Source organism: Colobus angolensis, unplaced genomic scaffold (assembly GCF_000951035.1).
Source record: "Colobus angolensis palliatus isolate OR3802 unplaced genomic scaffold, Cang.pa_1.0 Scaffold163, whole genome shotgun sequence".
NCBI lineage: Eukaryota > Metazoa > Chordata > Mammalia > Primates > Cercopithecidae > Colobus > Colobus angolensis.
The window spans coordinates 9,211,554-9,231,520 of NW_012114744.1; the positions used below are offsets into that span (position 1 = coordinate 9,211,554).

At 36.8% G+C, this 19,967-nt stretch overlaps 2 protein-coding genes across 5 annotated transcripts in view; both read right to left on the minus strand.

Annotated features, from left to right (window-relative positions):
- IQUB (IQ motif and ubiquitin domain containing) overlaps positions 1-8,857 on the minus strand; it is a 78,056-nt gene extending 69,199 nt beyond the window's left edge. Inside the window, exon 1 of the mRNA XM_011937414.1 lies at positions 8,690-8,857. The gene's annotated coding sequence lies outside the window, so the exon portion shown is untranslated. The remainder of the gene's footprint in view (positions 1-8,689) is intronic.
- A 6,190-nt stretch (positions 8,858-15,047) lies between these two features.
- NDUFA5 (NADH dehydrogenase (ubiquinone) 1 alpha subcomplex, 5) overlaps positions 15,048-19,967 on the minus strand; it is a 19,076-nt gene continuing 14,156 nt past the window's right edge. For all 4 annotated transcript variants that reach the window (XM_011937415.1, XM_011937418.1, XM_011937417.1 and 1 more), the window contains 2 exons: positions 19,609-19,674; positions 15,048-16,227 (listed from right to left, as the gene is read on the minus strand). In XM_011937415.1, coding sequence (XP_011792805.1) covers positions 16,126-16,227; positions 19,609-19,674 — 168 coding nt within the window. In that variant the 3' untranslated portion in view covers positions 15,048-16,125. The remainder of the gene's footprint in view (positions 16,228-19,608; positions 19,675-19,967) is intronic.

Genomic DNA, 19,967 nt, shown 5'->3' on the forward strand with positions numbered 1-19,967 from the left:
CAACATGGCACATGTATACATATGTAACAAACCTGCACTTTCTGCACATGTACCCTAGAACTTAAAGTATAATAAAAAAAATAATATCATAAAGTCATACACACATAGAAATACAAAACAATCATATGGCCTATCTGTTGTGGGGGTGAAAATGATAAAAAGGGCATTTACCTTATCATAATTCATTAATCTGTATATGTGTTTTATATGGCTTTTTGATTTTGTGCTATACTTAATAAAGAAGCTAAATAAAAAAGAAGAAAGAGGAAGAGGAGGATGAAGTACTCTATATGTTGACAAAAGTCACACTCCAAGATATACCAAGTGAGAAAAAGAAAGAAGGTGAAGTAAGAATATATATTTGTGTTTGTTTCTACCTGGACAAAGAAACACTTAGAAAAAAGTATGAAAGAAACTGAGAAAACTAGTTATCTCATATACCAAGTGAGAAAAAGAAAGAAGGTGAAATAAGAATATATATTTGTGTTTGTTTCTACCTGGACAAAGAAACACTTAGAAAAAAGTATGAAAGAAACTGAGAAAACTAGTTATCTGATGGGGGGCAAGGTGAGTAGGAAGTAGCCAGAACAAGGGTGGGCTCCAGAATTCTCAATGTATTACTTTTAATATTTTTATTTTTAAACAATGTAAATGTATTACCTGTTTAAAATATTAGATAAGACATCATAGGTTTAGTAGAGTAGGGAAAACACAAGGTGGCTAGGAGAGTATGTGATCAAGTGTGCTAAAGCCTCTTTAGGAATAGGAACTAAGAATTGTGACAGGTCTGAGATTTTATCCTACTTACAACCTAACAATTTAGCCTGCCATAGTTTCATGAATGCTTTCAGAATACATAAGACTCCTGGGTCGGAGACAAAGGACTTTATTACTCATGGTACAGCAGATAGCATGAGCTTTATATTCACACAGGATCCCTGTGCCCCCAAATCCCAGAGGAATAATGTGGAATGCCCAATTAGATGCTATAGACACAGTGGGTTTGCATCACAGCTAAGAAACCCCAAGCTTAGAAACTCCAATCCTTTATAATGGACTGCAAGCAAATATGCCCAACCTCTGCCTTGGAGGAAGATACCACTGTTATTATACTAGACAGATAAATCTGACCTCTGCTTTAGAAAGAGACTCTATATCTTTTAAGACTGTTCACTACACAAATACCCTTGAAAAGAAAATTCAAAACAAAGCTGTCAGTGTCTCTTAAGCAGAAATTCTAGAGAACCATGGGGAACTGTTTTCCATGAGGAATAAGAAGCATCCATGGACCAACACCAAAAAAGCCTCTGAGAGTCAGCATCTAGTGATTATTCTTACAGCTGTCTAGTAAGAATGATCATCTCACAACAGCAATTATATTATATTTCCTACAGCCAGCAAGAACAATGCTTGCTCACCTATGCTCTGAAACTTGGTTAGGTTCCATCTGACACTACGCAGTGTGAATAAGTCCCCATTTAATAGACACAACATTTAAAAGTATTCCCAAGGTATAACACCTAAAGGGCAAGCCATGCCTATATCTATCTAATAAGGTGGAAAAGGATTAAACCAGCTTGAATGCCCATATGAAAGTTGATCCAATAGGCCTAAGATAATAAATTTCATAACTGTAACAGGAGTAAATTATATCTAACAGTACAATAAAACAATAATATAACACAACCAAGGAAGGTCTACTTTTAGAGTAATACTTTTTTTCTCTCTTTTGCTCACCTATTATCCAGCCACTCAAAAAGCACTGTCAATACTGACCTGAAAATTTAGTCTCAGTCTACTTTTGTCTATCATCCTGTCATATTTTGAAAGTACTACTGCAACAGTCTCAGCTGGTTACCTTAATTTCATTCTTGAAACTCCCACCCCACCAACTCCTGCCAAAAAATTCCATTATTCTCACAGCAGCCAGAAAAATACTTTTAAAAGAAAACCACACCATGCCCCTCTCACACTTACTAAAACACCTCTAAAATAAAATGCTTTCCAGAATAAAATCCAAACTACTTACCATGGCCTTCAAGGTCCTAAATGATCTAGCCCCTGCCTCTCTGACCTCATCTTCTAACTAATCCCACCTTTTATCATATCTAGGGCTGATCTCCCTCTTGGGGCTTTTGCATTTTAAGTTTCCTCTGTCAAAAATGTGTTACTACAAACTTTTTTTTGAGATAGAGTCTGGCTCTGTCACCCAGGCTACAGTACAGTGGTGCAATCTCAGCTCACTGCAACATTCGCCTCCCAGTTCAAGCAATTCTCCTGCCTCAGCCTCCCAAATAGCTGGGATTACAGGCACCCACCACCACGCTTGGCTAATTTTTGTATTTTTAGTAGAGACACGGTTTCACTATGTTGGTCAGGCTGGTCTCATACTCCTGACCTCTCAAACTCCTGACCTCGTGATCTGCCCACCTCAGCCTCCCAAAGTGCTGGGATTATAGGCACGAGCCACTGCACCTGGCCTGTTACTACAAATCTTTACAACTAATTCCTCATCTTCCATGTCTCAGTTTCCAGGGAGGCCTCCCTAATCATACCTCAACTACCCACTAAATTTTTTTTCATCAATATAATCACTGGACATTTCTCAAAAGAAGACATAAAAATAGCCAACAGGTATATGAAAAAATACTCAACATCAGTAATAACCAGAGAAATGCAAATCAACACCACAATAAGACATCATCTCACCCCAGTTAAAATGACTATCATCAAAAAGAAAATAACAGATGCTGGGAAGGATGCAAAGAAAGGGGAATGGTAGTACACTGTTAGTGGGAAATGTAAATTACTACAGCCATTGTAGAAAACAGCAGGAAGGTTCCTCAAAAAACTAAAAATAGTTCTACCACATAATCCAGCAATTCCACTGCTGGGTATATATCCAAAAGAAAGGAAATCAGCATATTGAAGAGATATCTGCACTCTCATGTTTACTGCAGTACTATCCACAATGGCCAATCAACCTAAGTGTCTACCACCGAATAAAGAAAGAAAATGTGGCATATACACACACAATGAAATACTATTAAGCCATAAAAAACAATGAAATTCTGTCATTTGCAACAACATGGGTGAAACTAGGGGGCATTATGTTAAGTAAAATAAGCAAGGCACAGAAAGACAAATATCACATGTTCTCATTCATAAGTAGGAGCTTAAAAAGTTGATTTCACAAAGGTAGAGAGCAGAATGATGGTTACCAGAAGCTGAGAAGGGCAGGGGGGAGCAGGGATGAAGTAAGGTTGGTTAAGGGGTTTAAAAATACATTTACATAGAAGGAGTAAGTTCTATGTGTGATAGCACTGTAGGGTGACTATAGTTAACAATATTTTATATTTCAAAACAGCTAGAAGAAAAGTTTTGGAATATTCCCAGAACAAAGAAATGATAAGGTAATGGATATCCTAATTACCTTGATTATTACAAATTGTATGCAGGTATCAAATATTATAGTTGCCCAATAAATATGTACAACAATTATGTATAAACAAAAATGTTTTAAGTTTTGAAAAGCATTGGCCATGGCTGAATTCATTCATGCTTTCAACTAATTTTTACTGGGTACCTACTCATAACCAGTCCCCCTTTTAGCTGTGTGTAGAGACACTTCTATGTTTCTACACAGAGCCATGGACAAGGCTTTTCAAAAACGTTTAAATTTTTGTTGATACATAATTATTGTACATATTTATTGGACACGTGTGATATTTGGTACATATCTTTATCTGACCCAGTATATATTTTACTAATTTAGTTGTTACTTGCCCATTTTCCTCACTAGAATATAAGTTTTTTTTACTGCAGGGATTTTGATCTGATTGGTGGTTTGCAGTTTTTACTGCAGAGATTTTGATCTGCAGTAAAAAAAAAAAAAAAGCTGATATTCTAGTGAGGAAAATGGACAAGTAATAACTAAATTAGTAAAAATATACATGGATCAGATAAAGATAAGAGGTAGCAAAATATTAAGCAAAGAAGGTGGCTAGGAAGTATGAGACTATCAGGAGAGAGTATGGCAGAGTAGGGGGCAAGTTTTGCTAAATATATGTGGTGGGGAAGGAATGTCTCTCTGGTTAAAATGACATCTGAACAGGAGGCTGAACTGAGAAAATAAGCAAGGCATGAGGACAAATGAAAAAATGAGAAGCATCACATATCTGAGGAATAACTAGCTAATCAACTTATGTGGCTAGACAGCAGTGAGTTAAGAGAAAAGCAATAGTAAATAAATCCAGAGAGGAGGCTGTGGGGAGAGGGCATTCGATTGTGGAAGGTAGGGGAGTGGGAAGCTGGTAGGACATCAGGAGTCTACTGGAATCTATTGTAGTAACCTTGACATGAGGTGAAATGGACCTGGGTGACAGTAAAGGAGATGGTGAGAAGTGCTGACTGGATTCTGGATATATATATATATATATCTCTCTTTTGTTTTTGAGACGGAGTCTCGCTCTGTCACCCGGGCTGGAATGCAGTGGCGGGATCTCAGCTCACTGCAAGCTGGGAAAACTTCAAATAAAGGAGACCTGAGTATGCATGGAAGTTAGATCAGTCTGATTTGGGCCATGTGAGTTTGGGATGCCCATTGGACACTGGGTTAGCAGTTTGAAGTTCTGAGAAGATGCTGGCCTGGAAATTGGAGAGTCAGAAGTCTATGGTATTTAAAGCCATGAGACATGTGAAATCAATGCAGTCAGAAACAGAAGCCACATACTATAAAGTTTCTTTGACAGGTACTGGATAAATTCATACCCCTCCACCTTCCTCCTCAATGTGTCTGTCTCCATTTCCTAGTTGCTATGGTTCCTAATGCTTATATTCATTTCACCCTAATTTCAGTACATTAGGCGTCCTAGATTGTTCCCCTCGAAGCAATCTATCTCCTTATAAACGAGATGAGGGCTGGGCACAGTAACTCACACCTGTAATCCCAGCACTTTGGGAGGCCGAGATGGTCAGATCCCTTGAGTCTAGAAATTCAATACCAGCCTAGGCAACATAGTGAGACCCTGTCTCTACAAAAAATACAAAACTTAACTGGGCATTGTATTGTGGCATACACCTGTAATTCTAATTACTCGGGAGGCTGAGGTGGGAGGATCGCTTCAGCCAGGGAGGTGGAGATTGTAGTGAGCCAAGATGTTACCACTGCCCTCCAGCCAGAGACATGGAGTAAGACCCTGTCTAAATAAACACAAACACAAACACACACACACACACACACACACACACACAGATCATAGTTCTGTTACCTGTAGATTATATGTATAGTAGTGCCTAAGGTTCATAGAAGGTCCTTAATTAATGATATGAATAAATGACCCAAATAATTACATGTTTTCAAGATGTTAGTTGTTGATAAAGAGGGTGATTAGCAACTGTGTTTATGATGGTTAGCAGTGATAAGCATTTACTCAACCTAAAAACAAGAAGTGTCAAGGTTTCTAAGTCATGACTTCATTGCCGTGCAGTACAGTGATTCTCAGCTTTGATTTCCTAAAGTGGAATTTTAGGAGGGCTGACTGTGGAGCCAGCCCACCTGAGTTTGAATCCAGACTTAACAACTTCCTGTCGAAAGAAGCAATCGGCCATGGGTCTTGAGTATCCCTACATGTTCTTGTGGGGTGTGACAAAAACGCAATGCCATGACCACTGTTTACCCAGACCATTTCTCAGGGTTGTGTTTGCACTGAGAAACTGCAAAGGTTGAGATAAACTCTTCCCCCTGAAACAAAGAGCAGGCTTTCTTTGGTTTACTATAAAAGCAGTAAATTCCCCATGTGCAGGCATCCATGTAGACTCACTTGTGTTCCCCCTGTTGGACTTGGGGGGCTTGGGAAATTGGCACAAACTTGAAGCACTGGCTACTTCTTTTGCTATGTGCCCTTTGACTCAGCATCCAAGAAACAGTGACTAACTTATTAGTTTGTATGTAGGGTAAAACACCAGACCCCTCACAGTTCCTGATACTTACTAGCTATATAACTTTGAGATACAGATGTGTCTTAACCTAAGTCTTGTTTTCCTCACTTGTGAAATGGGATATTAGTAGTTTCAACATCAAAGGTTCTTCCAAGAATTAAATAAAATTGTGTATATACAGTACTTAGCAAACAGTGCCTGGCACACAATAAGCACATAATAAATGTTGGCTAATTAGTAATGAACTATTTCTAAAATTTCCAAATGGCTAGCAATAATTATGCATTAATAATGTCTCCCAGGTATTACATAATTACTCATTTTATAAAGTAGGAGAAAAAATACTTTAAAAATAAAGCATATTAGCAAGTACTTACACTAAATTATTTCTCACAGATGATATTATTATGCCCATTTTACAGATAAAGAAATTAGCACAGAGAGGTTAAGTAATATTTTCAAGAACACAGAGCTAGTAAGTGGTATATCTGGGATCCAAATCCAGGCAGTCTGGATCCAGAACCCATGCCTTTAACCACTAAACTGTGCTGTATCTCAGTGTAGGAGTCCATGGGGGGGTTGGGGAGAGAACAGAAAAGGGGTCCTGGTGATTAAGAAAAAGTCTAGAAATTGATCTCCCTGCAGATGAAAAAGCTAAGGCCCAGGAATGCCTCATGGTAGGTTAGTGGTGGTCAGATCCAGAATTTAACTAACGATTTTGCCATCAGATACATTATCAGAGAATGTCCTTTATTCTTAAGTAAGAAACATGCCTATTATTTAAAATAGAGTAGAAAATATTCAGCAGATTTTTTTTCACCCATCTAGAACAAGGAGCTAATTTTATTGGTTCCTAATACCCCCCATATGTATATATCAATATGCTCCACTTACATACATAAATATGTGTAAACTCTCACTGCAGCAAATATTAAACGTAAACAACAAAACACACATATTAAAGTGTGAAATGTAAAATGTGAAATTTCAACCCAGTTTGGAAAGCTACAGTTGGAAAAGACTTTTCAAAATTGTTTTTTCATTATTGTTATTGTTCATTTGGCTGTTTTTAAGAGAGTAATATGTGCTTACTAGAAAAAAAACTAACAGAACAGAAGGGGATAAAATAAGAAGTAAAAGTATTCCAGACATGCTAATTTTATTTCTCATTGTTAGGCAGTTTATCTTTCCAGGAATTGTCTATAAAGCTACAATTATATAATATATATACATTTAAATTTGTTTATGATCATATCGATGTGTATTATAAACTATATTTCTGTTTATTTTTAAATCTTAACATTTTACGACTTATATTTATAATATGTGCTTAACATTTATTTTTACGTAAAATATGATTCTGCCGCATTCTTTTCAACAACTTCACAGTAATTTCTTTGCAAGGCTAAGCCACATTGTAGTCAACTGATGCTCACTGATGCACATTTAAGCTGTCTCTAGATTTTTTACTATTAAAAATTGCACTGCAACAAACATCTTATACATCTATCTCTGTATATATGTGTAAGTATACTGAAAATGAGTTCCTAGAATTAGAAGGGACAAGTCAAAGGGCATACAGATCTTAATTTTGTTAAATTCCATCACTGTTTTCTTTTACAGTCCCGAGAAGTTCCCCTTGACTGTTTCCTTACATCCTCATATTGTTTTATGAGTCCTAATAATTAAATATCCCTTTGTTGCGTGTTGCACTTACATTTCCCATTGTATGTTTGATGTTGTTTGTTTTCTCTTACTATACAGAAGTTTTAGATTGTTAGGTAGTGACATTTATCAATCTTTTTGCTCATGAGAGTTTCCAAATTTCCTGATATGCTTCGAAACACCTCACAATGAAACACAAATACATAAATTCATCCATAAATACATGAGACAGATCTGTAAATACTGATAGAAAACAACTGGACACACAGTCTTAAGTGTAAAAGTCAATCACAGAATAGTATGCACAATGTTACAGGTGTACCTATCTATTTGCATATGTCTAAAGCACCTCGGAAGGTGGCCTGGAGATGGGGAGAAATGGGTAGATGGTGGATTTTCACTCTGCATTCTTTTTACTATTCGTACTATTTTTTATGTATTATCTATTCAAATGTAAATGTTTTAATCTTATTGTTTAAAAGAGCAACCTCTATCATGTTTGCATACAAAAAAGTCTCCCTTTTCACCTACATTTCATTCCCTATCATTTAAAGATTAATACATTTCGAATGTAGTATAATTAGTAAGGCAGGGATCCAGTATTGCTTTCTACCAAATAGGTCTGTTGAATTTTTAAGTTTGTTAAGAGGGAAAGACCACAGGTGGAGAGGAAGGAGTGAGAGTGCCAGGTGAGGAAAGTCTAAAATCCCTCGACTTAATATGAGAATGGTTGCCACGGAAGGCTGAGTTTCTAGCGCCAGGTTTGGGTTATACACTCTTCTTCTATGCAATTACCGTGATAAGCACTCGGGATGTGAGGTGAGGTGTACCTCCTAGCTTGATGCTGCTGCTTCAAGTCCCAAACCAGAGGGGAGGAGCCAGAAAAAGAGCCGAGAAAGATGGAATACTTCGTACGGTTTTTTAAGTAAAGGCGGAACATTCCCTACCGACCAGGCAGCCCCAGGAGCTCAGGCGGGAATCACTGCCCCGCGCACAGAACTCAAGAGTCCAGCGCGGCTGTTACCGGCTCTAGGCTGGGTCTAAGCGTCGGGCCAGGAAGTCGCAGTCAAAACCTGCCTCCTACCTGTGTACGAAACGCAACTATTCTCGTCGAAGTGCTTTCCCAGGCTCCTAAGAAGCAGCTTCAACACTCGCCGCATTCCCAGTTGCTGGTCGTATCCTAGCAACGGCCCTTGCACCACCTCTTCCTGCCAGGGCCCGACAGGCGGGAAGGGGAGGAGCTAGAGGCGGGCATGGGGGGGCGGGCCCGGGAAGGAGGAGCGCGGCAGGAGTGGGGGAGGTGCCAAAGGCGGGGGGCGGGGTCGGAAAGGAGGAGCCCGGCAGGAGAGAAGGGGAGGGGCCAGAGGCGGGGAGGCGGGGTCGTGAAGGAGAAGTGCAGCAGGAGAGAACGGGAGGAGCTAGAGGCGGAGGGGCGGTGTCGGGAAGGTGGAGCGCGGCAGGAAAGACGGGAAGGAGCCAGAGGTGGGGTGGGGTCCGGGGTCCGGAAGGAGGATCGTGGTAGGGAAGAAGAGGAGGAGCCAGAGGAGAGGGTGGGGGGCTGCACAGGAGGTACGCGACACGGAAAAGGGGGAGGAGCCAGAGGCGAGGGGGCGGGGAGGAGGGAACAGGCAAGGAGAAGGGGCGGGGCCAGAGGCGAGGGGGAGGGAAGGAGGGACACGGCAGGGAGAAGGGGAGGAGCCAGAGGCGGAGGCTGTTACCAAGTGGTTACCTAGATCCAAAAGTGAATCAGGACAGTAACCTCTCTGCAAGATCTTTTACACTTGTGAAAGGGCACAGCTCTCTGAACCAAACACTAACAGCAATTTAATCTTACAGATATAAAAAATCAGAGTCAGAGAAATCATCAGTTTGAAGTCAGAGGCAGGAAACTGTCAGATGCCTACTTGGTTTTGTTAAATTAACAACTTGCCTCTCAGCTTCCTGGCAGCCAAAGAGAAATGGGAGACAGTAGCTATCAAAGAATTATCCTTATAAGAGAAGCAGAACTTTTGTTAATCACTAAATTAGTTAATAAACTAAATTTTGTCTATCAATGAATTCTTTTTCTTCCCCTTTTTTTAAGTGTATACAGACTCTTGCTCTGTCGCCCAGGCTGAAGTGCAATGGTTCGATCTCGGCTCACTGCAACCTCCGCCTCCCGGGCTCCCGCGATTCTCCTGCCTCAGTCTCCTGAGTAGCTGAGATTACAGGCGCCCACCACCAAGCCCGGCTAATTTTGGTATTTTTAGCAGAGATGGGGTTTCACCATGTTGGCCTGGCTGATCTGGAACTCCTAGCCTCAAGCAATGTGAGCCACCGTGCCCGGCCTATCAATAAATAAGACAACTTTTAAAGAAGCACAGGATGGTATTGGAGATCAGGTCAAGTATGTTCTTCTTGGAAATTTAGTAACAAACTATATATTACTATCTCGTAATAGCAGCTAACATTTATGAAGTATTAATTGTCATGAGGCATCGTACATAGATTTCTAATTTAATCCTTACAACGATTTTATTAGGGAGAAACTGCTATTAGATCTGTTTTGTAAATGAGAAAACTAAAGCACACAAAGTTTAATGAAAGAACTAGGATTAAACCCAAGCAATCTAACTCCAGGTCCCAGATTTTTAATCACTATTACGGTACTGTTTAATTTGCTTTGATATTTTAAAAGGATTAATAAAATTAGTACAGGTCCATTCCCTTATTCATACATGTTCATTGTCTTCATTTATTTCCTTATACTGTTCTGCTGAAATTGCACTCTCATCTCCCCAATAACTTTGTAACGTCCAATGCCATTTTTTAGTCATCTCATTTTAAAATATATATTTACTAGAATAGTGAAATATAACTCAGATAAAATTGGCTTTAATAATGATCAGTAAAAGGAAATGCATTTTAATCATTTCCACACATTCATGAAAAGTTAAGGGGAAAAATGGGCATAGAGGTAACTACTAGAATTAGGCTTTCTTGGATGGGTAGACCAGGTGTGGAAGTGCGCAGGTAAGATTTTATAAACACTCATACACTCCCATCTCCAAAATCATAATTTATCTTACATTCTGCTACTAATAAAAATTCCACTGGCTTTAAACATTCACTTTTCTGGGTCTCCTCTTTAAAATTTATCATTCACTGTTCTCAATGTTAGAGACAGTATGCAAACAGTAGGTTTAGGAATAGAGTCAGGAGATGAGGGAAGAAAAGCTGGTAGGAGAGAACTTAAGGGTCTCGCAGTGTTAAATGTGACTTGATATCCACTATTCATATTTTTTTGTAATTTGCTGTGAGGATGACTTTATACAATTTAATCTTAAATAGGAACCTAACTTAATAGTTAGGCTTCCTTGGGTAGTCTGTGGAGCATGGAAAGGTTATTAGCATGTCAAAATCCTGTCCACGCACACAAACACACACATACACACAAATGTAGTTTGGTTACATAATAAATGTATATTCAAACTGAATGAAAACAACCAATAGAAAAAAGCTTCTCAATTCCCAAAGTGAAACAGTAATTTTACAGTACCATTTTCCATTTTCCTTTTCATGATAAATCTATGCATTTTCTCAGGATTTATTCCACCAAATGACTTTGTATTTCTCATGTAACATCTACCTTTATTCATCTCAGCATTTATTTATGTAATAAACATTTCTTTTGATGTGCTTTTACTTTTACAAATATGCCACCTAGTGGTATGATGAAATCAAGCATTTCAAAGTATTTCCCGTTGTTACTCAAGGTTAAAATGAATAATGAATATTTTAAATATTAAAATAATTTAGAAAACCAAGGACCTGAAAATTTTTGTTTTGGAAATTATGTAGATTAAATGTGGATCATAATATCACTTTCTGAACTTGTTAAGAGAATGGAAATATAGGTCCATAGTCCCTTTTCTGAAACCTTTTGGGACAGATATGTTTGATATTCAGAATTTCTCAGATTTTTCAAAGGAAATATGGGCATATACTTTACATTATGTAAAACAGTCAGAGGGTCTGAGGAAGCAGTTTATAATCAAATATATTGATATATCTGTGGCAAAATATATTCATATTCACATTAAAGTGGGATAAATACCACAAATAGCCTCATATAATTCAGGTGGAGTTTGTTGCCACATTGAGTTATGAAAAAACTTTGTTTTCAGAGATTTTTGAAATTAGGAATTTAGATAAGGGATTTTGGATCTGTTTTACTCTTTTGAAAAAGAATTCACCCTTCAGTTATAGAGAGATTAAAATGCCAATATTTTGTAAAAATAATAATAGTAATAGTTATCTTTAGAAAAGCTAATAGATTCATCTAAAAAAAAAAACCTTGAGGATCATGAGAAATACCAAAATAAAAATATTTGCAATGCTTTTCATTTAATTATATACAGAAGCCAATCATAAATTACATTTAAGTGTACCACAAAAAATTAGCTGCTAATATAAACCTAAAGGTCAATTTGAAAATTCTTAGTGTTGCATGGCAAGTTCAATTCATACATTTTGTGGCACAAAAAAAAATTTAACCTTGGTTGTTTTTTGTTGTTGTTGTTCCTATGTGTAATTTACCATGTTTCAATTCCCCAACACCACTATGTTCATGGAAATATGTGTTGATGGTGCCACGCTCAGCCTGGATTCCTTGTATATCTATGAGCACTCCTTGCCAACCCTCCATAGACATGCAGTATGAATAAAAAATACACTTATGTTAAGACACTGGGATTTAAGGATAACCCATGCTAAATCACTACATTACTATTTTACTGCACTATCTAGAATACTGGCTCAACTCTAGTCTCTCAAATGAATTATTCCTGTCCCCATCAATCATTCAAACCCCTTATCACATTCCCACTGTGATTTCCTGTGAATTTTGTCTAAAATAAAACATCAACCTCCTCTAAACCCAACTGGTAGCCTCTCATTTACTTTTCTCTAAAATAATTGGCATTACTATTGTTGTTGCATAGGCTACAATCTCATTGAACACTTGGTTTTTGTTTTTTTGTTTTTGTTTTTAGTAGAGACGGGGTTTTGCCATATTGGCCAGGCTGGTCTCAAACTTTTGACCTCAAGTGATCCGCCCACCTCGGCCTCCCAAAGTGCTGGGATTACAGGCTTGAGCCACCTCGCCTCCCCGCTGAACACTTAATTTTAATGGGAAGGCAGCACTCAGCAAATCCAAAATATTTGTGATATGTTCAGCAATTTGGTACTTAATCCTATACCCCACAACACATTTGCCTAGGGTGTTAACTTCTGTTTGTTTACACAATCATAAGAGGATGGAAGGAAAAAGAAAAAGCTGCTATTTGTCTACATGTGGGAATTTTCCTATATATTGTTATCTTCCTTTTTAAAAAAGATACATTCATAAACATTGTTACTGGCTTAACTTAGCTCCTCTGACTGGGATTGGAAAATTGACAATAAAATATAAGCTCCCTTTTTTTCCATCCCCCAAGTCTGAGGGAAAGGGATGGGGAGGGGTGAATGAGAGAGAGTGAAAGGACACAATAAAACTTGAGGCCTGACTGCACATGATGACTGCTACTGCTGGCATCAATTCATTCTATTCCAATGACAGACTACTTGATCCTACTGGTGTGGGAAAGATGGCAACTTTGAGACCTGAGCCTTACTCCAGTAGAGTGTGCCCCCTATATCCTGTTTGCCCAGGACAGTCATGGTGTACAGTTGTTATCCTTATGTAGTTATTTTCACTCAAAATCATTCCAGGTGGAATGGTAAGATTATCCTATAGTTATCCTAAATATAAGCCATTTTCATCCCAAAGGAAAGAATGCCAAGAAATTGGAATTGTCTGCACTAAGTCCCAGTGTGGGAAAAAGGGGGCATCAACTTTGTTGCCATTTCTTCTTTCTTAGCAAAGCTCAGATTGATTAGTTTCTCTTTCTTTTGCAGTATCTGGAGTATGGTGATTAACTAGAATGAAACCCATAGGAGAACTGAAATAGGCCATTCTGAAAATTATTCAAATTAGTTTAGTAGCCACTCAAAACACTGAAGATCTTTGAATAAAAGAATCATTTGCAAAGTGAGCAGGAGACTTAACCTGGATGTTTACAGGAAGCAACTGGGAAAAGACTGAAGGAGTAAAAATGATCAGGTGTAAAGCTGTGTGAGCAATTGAGACAGGAGAAAGAATTAAGAACCAAATTGCAATACCTTTTAGACAGCTATCCCGTTAACATAATCTGCCTATAACCAATATGCAGCTCTTTGCAGAAAATGAAATCCAGTTTACTACTTCTGCTCATATTTGTTCTTTACAGATATTTTGACAGAAAAAGTCAAGACAGCAGGATCTAGATTCGCCTGGTACAGCCCATACAGCACAGGAAGGAGTCACAACATCCCAAGCATATTCATAAATAATAATACAACAGGAGCATCAGTTCTAGAACCAGACTGCCTGGATTCAAACTTCAGCTTTCCATCTTACTAGCTATGTGACCTTGGATTTGTTACCGATCATCTCTTGGTTTCAGTGTCCCCAGGGTCCCAAGTTGCATAATTGCAGGGGAAAACTACTCATGTAGGGTTCTGGCTTCTTATCTGGAAAATGAAGATAATTTGCAATATCACTCTTAGGGTTGCAGTGCAGGTTTAATGAGTGAAATCAGTCAGCTACTTATGATAGTGCCTGACATTCATATTAAAGTCTCAACAAACATTAACTATTATTGTTATAATATTTTTACAATGACTATTATTCTACAATTAGCATTTCTAATGCAAACACGAGGAAGGTCCCCTTTTAGCAAAAAAGTTCAGTAACACTGTTGGTGAAACATAAAAGATGCCCAAGAATCATGGCAGAAATGGGACTGAAAGTATGACAAAAACACAACAAGCCATCTTTGTTCCAAAGGACCTGAAAAAAAAAAAAGATTAGCTAGAAAATTACCTTGAAAGTACCCAGGCAAACACATTTTTAGGATCATGTTTTAACAAATATATTATATATTCAAGAAATGTTTAGAACTGAAAATGTTATTATAAATCATATTCTACTTCTTTTACAGCATTAGAAATAGGCCATTCTGAGAAACAGGCCAAACCTGCCTCAATGTAGTCATTAACAATACTAGAACTGTGAGAATGAGAAACTTTCTAACTCCCCCTCTAACACTTCCCCACCAGAAGGAGCCTTCTTGCACTCTAACCTCTAAGAATCTATCTTATTTAATATTTATTTAGTATTCATGTTACAGCTCTATGAAGGGAGAAATACACTGGAAAGAAGGAAAAACACCATTTTTTTCTCACTCTGAGCAAATGTGCACGTGCGCGCGCACACACACGTATACACAAAACCCCACAAGAGTATAATATTATCTATGAAGTAAAGAGATACCAAGTTAAATTTAACCAAGTATTTAGAAATGACAGGGAGCTAGGAAGAAAAGGCGAACACGTAATTTTATTTTTAACCTTAAGCTTGCCAATTTCTTTCCCTGAACAGCATTTGTCTTGTTTTGATAACCACCTACGCTTATATTAGAAACATACTGCAAACTATTTAGTGATTCCACTTTGAATTTAGTCACATGACAAAGATGTTTTGAATATAAGCCTATCCGTATGCCAGATACAAATTTCAGGAACTCTTAATGTCTCTTCTTTGACAGAAACTCTACCTCTATCCTGATGTAATTAGGTTGATTAACAAAATTAAAGGCCACGGGCCAGAAAACTAACTTCCACAAATGCAACAAAAGGAAAAGTTTCTCCAATAACCTCTATGAAATGGGAAATCTTTCTTTTAAGTACCAAGTCAATTTCTTCAACTGTACAATGTATTCTAATTTGATGGTTTTCAAATATAATACAGTAACAACAAAATATAATAAAATTAAGACTATAAGAAAACAGAGTAAATGGTATAATTCAAAAAATAATGACTAAAATAAAATGACTTATGGATTTTATAATCCAACATATAATTATATATTTTTTTATTTTACATACATAAGATCACAGCTAAGGAGGTTAACCATAATTTCAAATTTTATCACTAGTCACTTGTGCCATTTTATCACATTTGAAAATATTCACCCATATTATTTACTTCAAACAGTGATCTATAAATTTGTTTAGACTATATTAAGGACCTTTTCTTCTTCAGGATAACTTAAAAAAATTAAATGACGTATTGAACATACTACTGAAGAAACTTTACTTTTTAATTATGGTCTCTGCATTGAAGATCTGTAGGAATTTCTCTTTAATAATTTTCAAATCTTCCCATGACCTCTCTGTTCATAGAAATATCATCTTTGAAATAATTTGTGTGAATACTTTATAAATCAAAAATGGATTCACATGACCGTATTACCATAATCACCAATTTTAACAGTCTCCTAGATATTTTCTATATCGCTTTTCTCGATTATAAAATGTCAGTAATATGAAAACACTCTTAATATAACAGTATATTTAATTACATCAGTTTCCCATTAACACATCGAAGTCACTTAATAATTATATTGGCCATTTCCACTGATCGGCAGGAGGCTCTTCCACTAATGGCTCCCATGGTTTCCAGTCCCTCATTTTTCTTGCCAGAATTAGTTCATGTTCAGCCTGTGAATACAAATTTGTTAAAAGATCATTGGATTTTACTCTTCAACAGATATTCATCAGAACTAACAACTGATATTTAACTATTGGATACCACTTTCATTTAATATCTCATAATCTATTCTACCATCAAATGTTGAATATTAAGTAATTAAATTACCTTAAGTCTCACAGCTACACAATCAGAAGGATATCTTTTGATGTCTTCTATTTGATTGAAATTGGCTACAGTGTTTAAAAGTTTAGTTGGTGAGGTTTTTTATCTTAATATTTCACAAGTTTTTTGAGAATCAGAAGTATGTCTTTTCATCTATGTCAGTGACTTTCAAACTTTATTTTACCATGGTCCACAGTAAGAAAATATGTTTTATTAGAGGTTCCACAATATAAACATATAACTAAAATTTTTAAATCATTATCTTTACTAGCAGTGATATGTTCTTTTTTCTATTGTGTTTTTTTAATGCTAATCACTATCTTAACTGATTTCATCACCCATAGTCACTTGAGACCCAGAGTTTATAAAAGTGATCTGTGGAATGTAGAACACAATAAATGTATAAAAAATATTTACTAACTGAATAAATTCCTTAATCAAGTTATGCTTCATTTAATTTTTCCTTTCAAACACAATTTATATTTAACAAACGCATTTTAGGTAGCTTTTAATTTCATATTTTTTCTACAACAAAAAAATATTTATGACAACTCCAGCCAACCTGTAAGATGAATATTATTAAACACCTGTCAGGATGTTACAAAAGAAATTCAAACACAGATTAAGTGCTCGGATTATATTAAAGGTAATTATTATTATACAGTTAAAAGATAATACCCCAGTTGCGCCAGCAGTCCCAAAAGTCAATCTATGTTTACAAGCAACTACAAAAAACAATGAGTTAAAGAGCAGATGAATGGAAATCAGGGGTAGAGAGAGGTATTACTAATGCCAAAAGGACAAAATAATTTAAATACTGATAAAATATTTCCTAAGGTTGCCCTGGGTCTCTTGAATATCCAATGCTTTCTCGATCTCCCCCAGGCATTATAGGGCATGAGGAGGGCACCGAGCCCTCATTCATCCTTGAGAATCAGCCCTATCTCAGGAAACTGAATCCAGCTGCACCTGGCCCCTGATGCCTATTTCCTCCTTCTTCTCTGGCTTCTGACACGCTGTCATACCACCCATCTAGAAATGGGACTGTCTGATATGTTAGCTACTACCCATACATGGCTACTGGGGATTTGACGTGCAGCTAAGCCAAATTCAGATGTGCTGCAAAGTGTAAAATGCATACCAGATTTTGATGACTTCATATAAAAAAGAATGTAAAATATATCAATATTTTTACGATTATATGTTTAAATAATATACTACATATACTGAGTTAAAAAAAATTACTAAAATTAATTTACCCTTAATACTGACCATGAAAACATGGGGAACTGTACCGCTGACATAAAAATACTTAATATGCCTTAAACTCAATATCATGAAAAATTAATATATCAATTAGATAAAGTCATGATCAAAGTGAAATCAGGTGGTACAGAAAAGAGAAATAGGTATAGGACAACAGTATAAGGTTTGCAGCAAGTTCCTATAACACTATATCTAGTACCATAGCCAACCTGACAAATGAATATAAGGGCCAGGAAAACAGGCCTTGGAATAACTGAAAGTCTACATTCACAGAAAGCTGTCTGAATGCTATATTCCTCTTTTTCCAGAGCCATCTAACAATTCTTTTGATTTGGTATATCATGTCTGTTGGTGATATACCTCCCTAATCTCTAATATTACCCAATATTTCCTTTTATCTGTCCTTCAATCAACAGTAAGAAAATATTAGAAAGGGTTACATTTGAAAAAAGATATAAGAAAATAAAAATTAAAACAGAATTGAGTATTTATCAGACACTTATAAGACGAAGACATTCTAAATCTATAATATGGGGGTTGTAGGGGTGTGGAACAACAAAATTTCACCAAGTAAGAAAAATCTGAGCTGAGAAAGGTGGCTCATGCCTGTAATCCCAGCACTTTGGGAGGCCAAGGCGGGCAGATCACCAGAGGTCGGGAGTTCGAGACCAGCCTGACCAACATGGAGAATCCCCGTCTCTACTAAAAATACAAAATTAGCTGGGCATGGTGGCGCATGCCTGTAATCCCAGCTATTCAGGAGGCTGAGGCAGGAGAATTGCTTGAACCCAGGAGGCGGAGGTTGCGGTGAGCCGAGATCGTGCCACTGCACTTCAGACCGGGCAACAAGAGGAAAACTCCGTCTCAAACAAACAAAAAATTGAAAACCTATACGTGGGGGGAAAACCCCATTTGAGAGGCATAAGCAGGCTAAAAAAAGTATGTGCAGACAATGTCACAAAAGTTTAAGGTTAGTATCTTTTATTATAAAAAGACACTCATATGGATAAATAACACAAAGACTAAATGACAGAGTAAAAATATTAATGATATAATTTATAAAATATAAGAACATATTTTTAAAGTTTAACCTTACTAGCAATTGGAGAAAACAGATGCAAAACTTAAAAAAAAAAAAAAAAAAGAGGCATCTTTCTTTTCCCATAGATGCTTTAAAAAACCAACTATGGAATACTCAAAATAGTATATTTCCAGCCTATTTACATCAGTAACCTACCTATTTCTATAACCTACCTACGACCAAAGGAAAATAATTAAAATTCAGATTAAACAAAACAAAACTGTAGTGTTTGTTCTCTTGTCTAAGTAGCAGGTATAGTGAGAGGAGAAGAAAATTTCCCAATAGAATAAGATTTACAGTAGTCTAAATGTAATTAATAATGTTAACAACTTTTCAAATCTCAATCTCTTCCTAATCATGCTTACATTTTACTACTCAATATTAGATGTCAGGGTTAGTATTTGGGAAGTAACACAGAATTAAGCTCTCAAATATACTATGCAATTGTTTTTTAACTTGCTCAAATGCTCAAGAACCAAAAATAAAAATAAAAGTATATTTTAATTTTATAATTCAAAATGTCTGTATTTTTCCGTACTAAAAATATGCCACACTCTTAAAATAAGATACAACTATTAAAACAACAGTAATACTGCGTTACCAATTTAAACTAAGGTTAGGCCAAGGAGAACATGCTGATTAAATTAAAAGAGTGTCAAACTCTAGGCTTCTAACAGAAGTCTCACAAATTCATGCTATAATCAACAATAAATACTATAATCAACATATACATGAGAAACACCACATTTTTTATATGTGATTAGTCTTACATATTTGATGAAGTGATATAAATAAGGAAATTTAGTTTTCCTTTCATTCTGCAATGTCAGTTGTGTGTCTCTATGAAACCAAACACCTAAATAGTCAACTTTTTCTTTACCTGAAGAATCACCTCTTCTAATTGACCACCTTGAAGTTGGTCTTCTAATTTCTTAACATCTGGTTCCTATAATTTCAGGGAGAAAAAAATAATTAAAGAAGCATACTCTCTGAAAGTTTCAATATCCTGTATTTTAAAATTCCTATATAAAAACATTTAGGGCCGGGCACGGTGGCTCAAGCCTGTAATCCCAGCACTTTGGGAGGCCGAGAGGGCGGATCACGAGGTCAGGAGATCGAGACCATCCTGGCCAACACGGTGAAACCCCGTCTCTACTAAAAAATACAAAAAACTAGCCGGGCGAGGCGGCGGGCGTCTGTAGTCCCAGCTACTCGGGAGGCTGAGGCAGGAGAATGGCG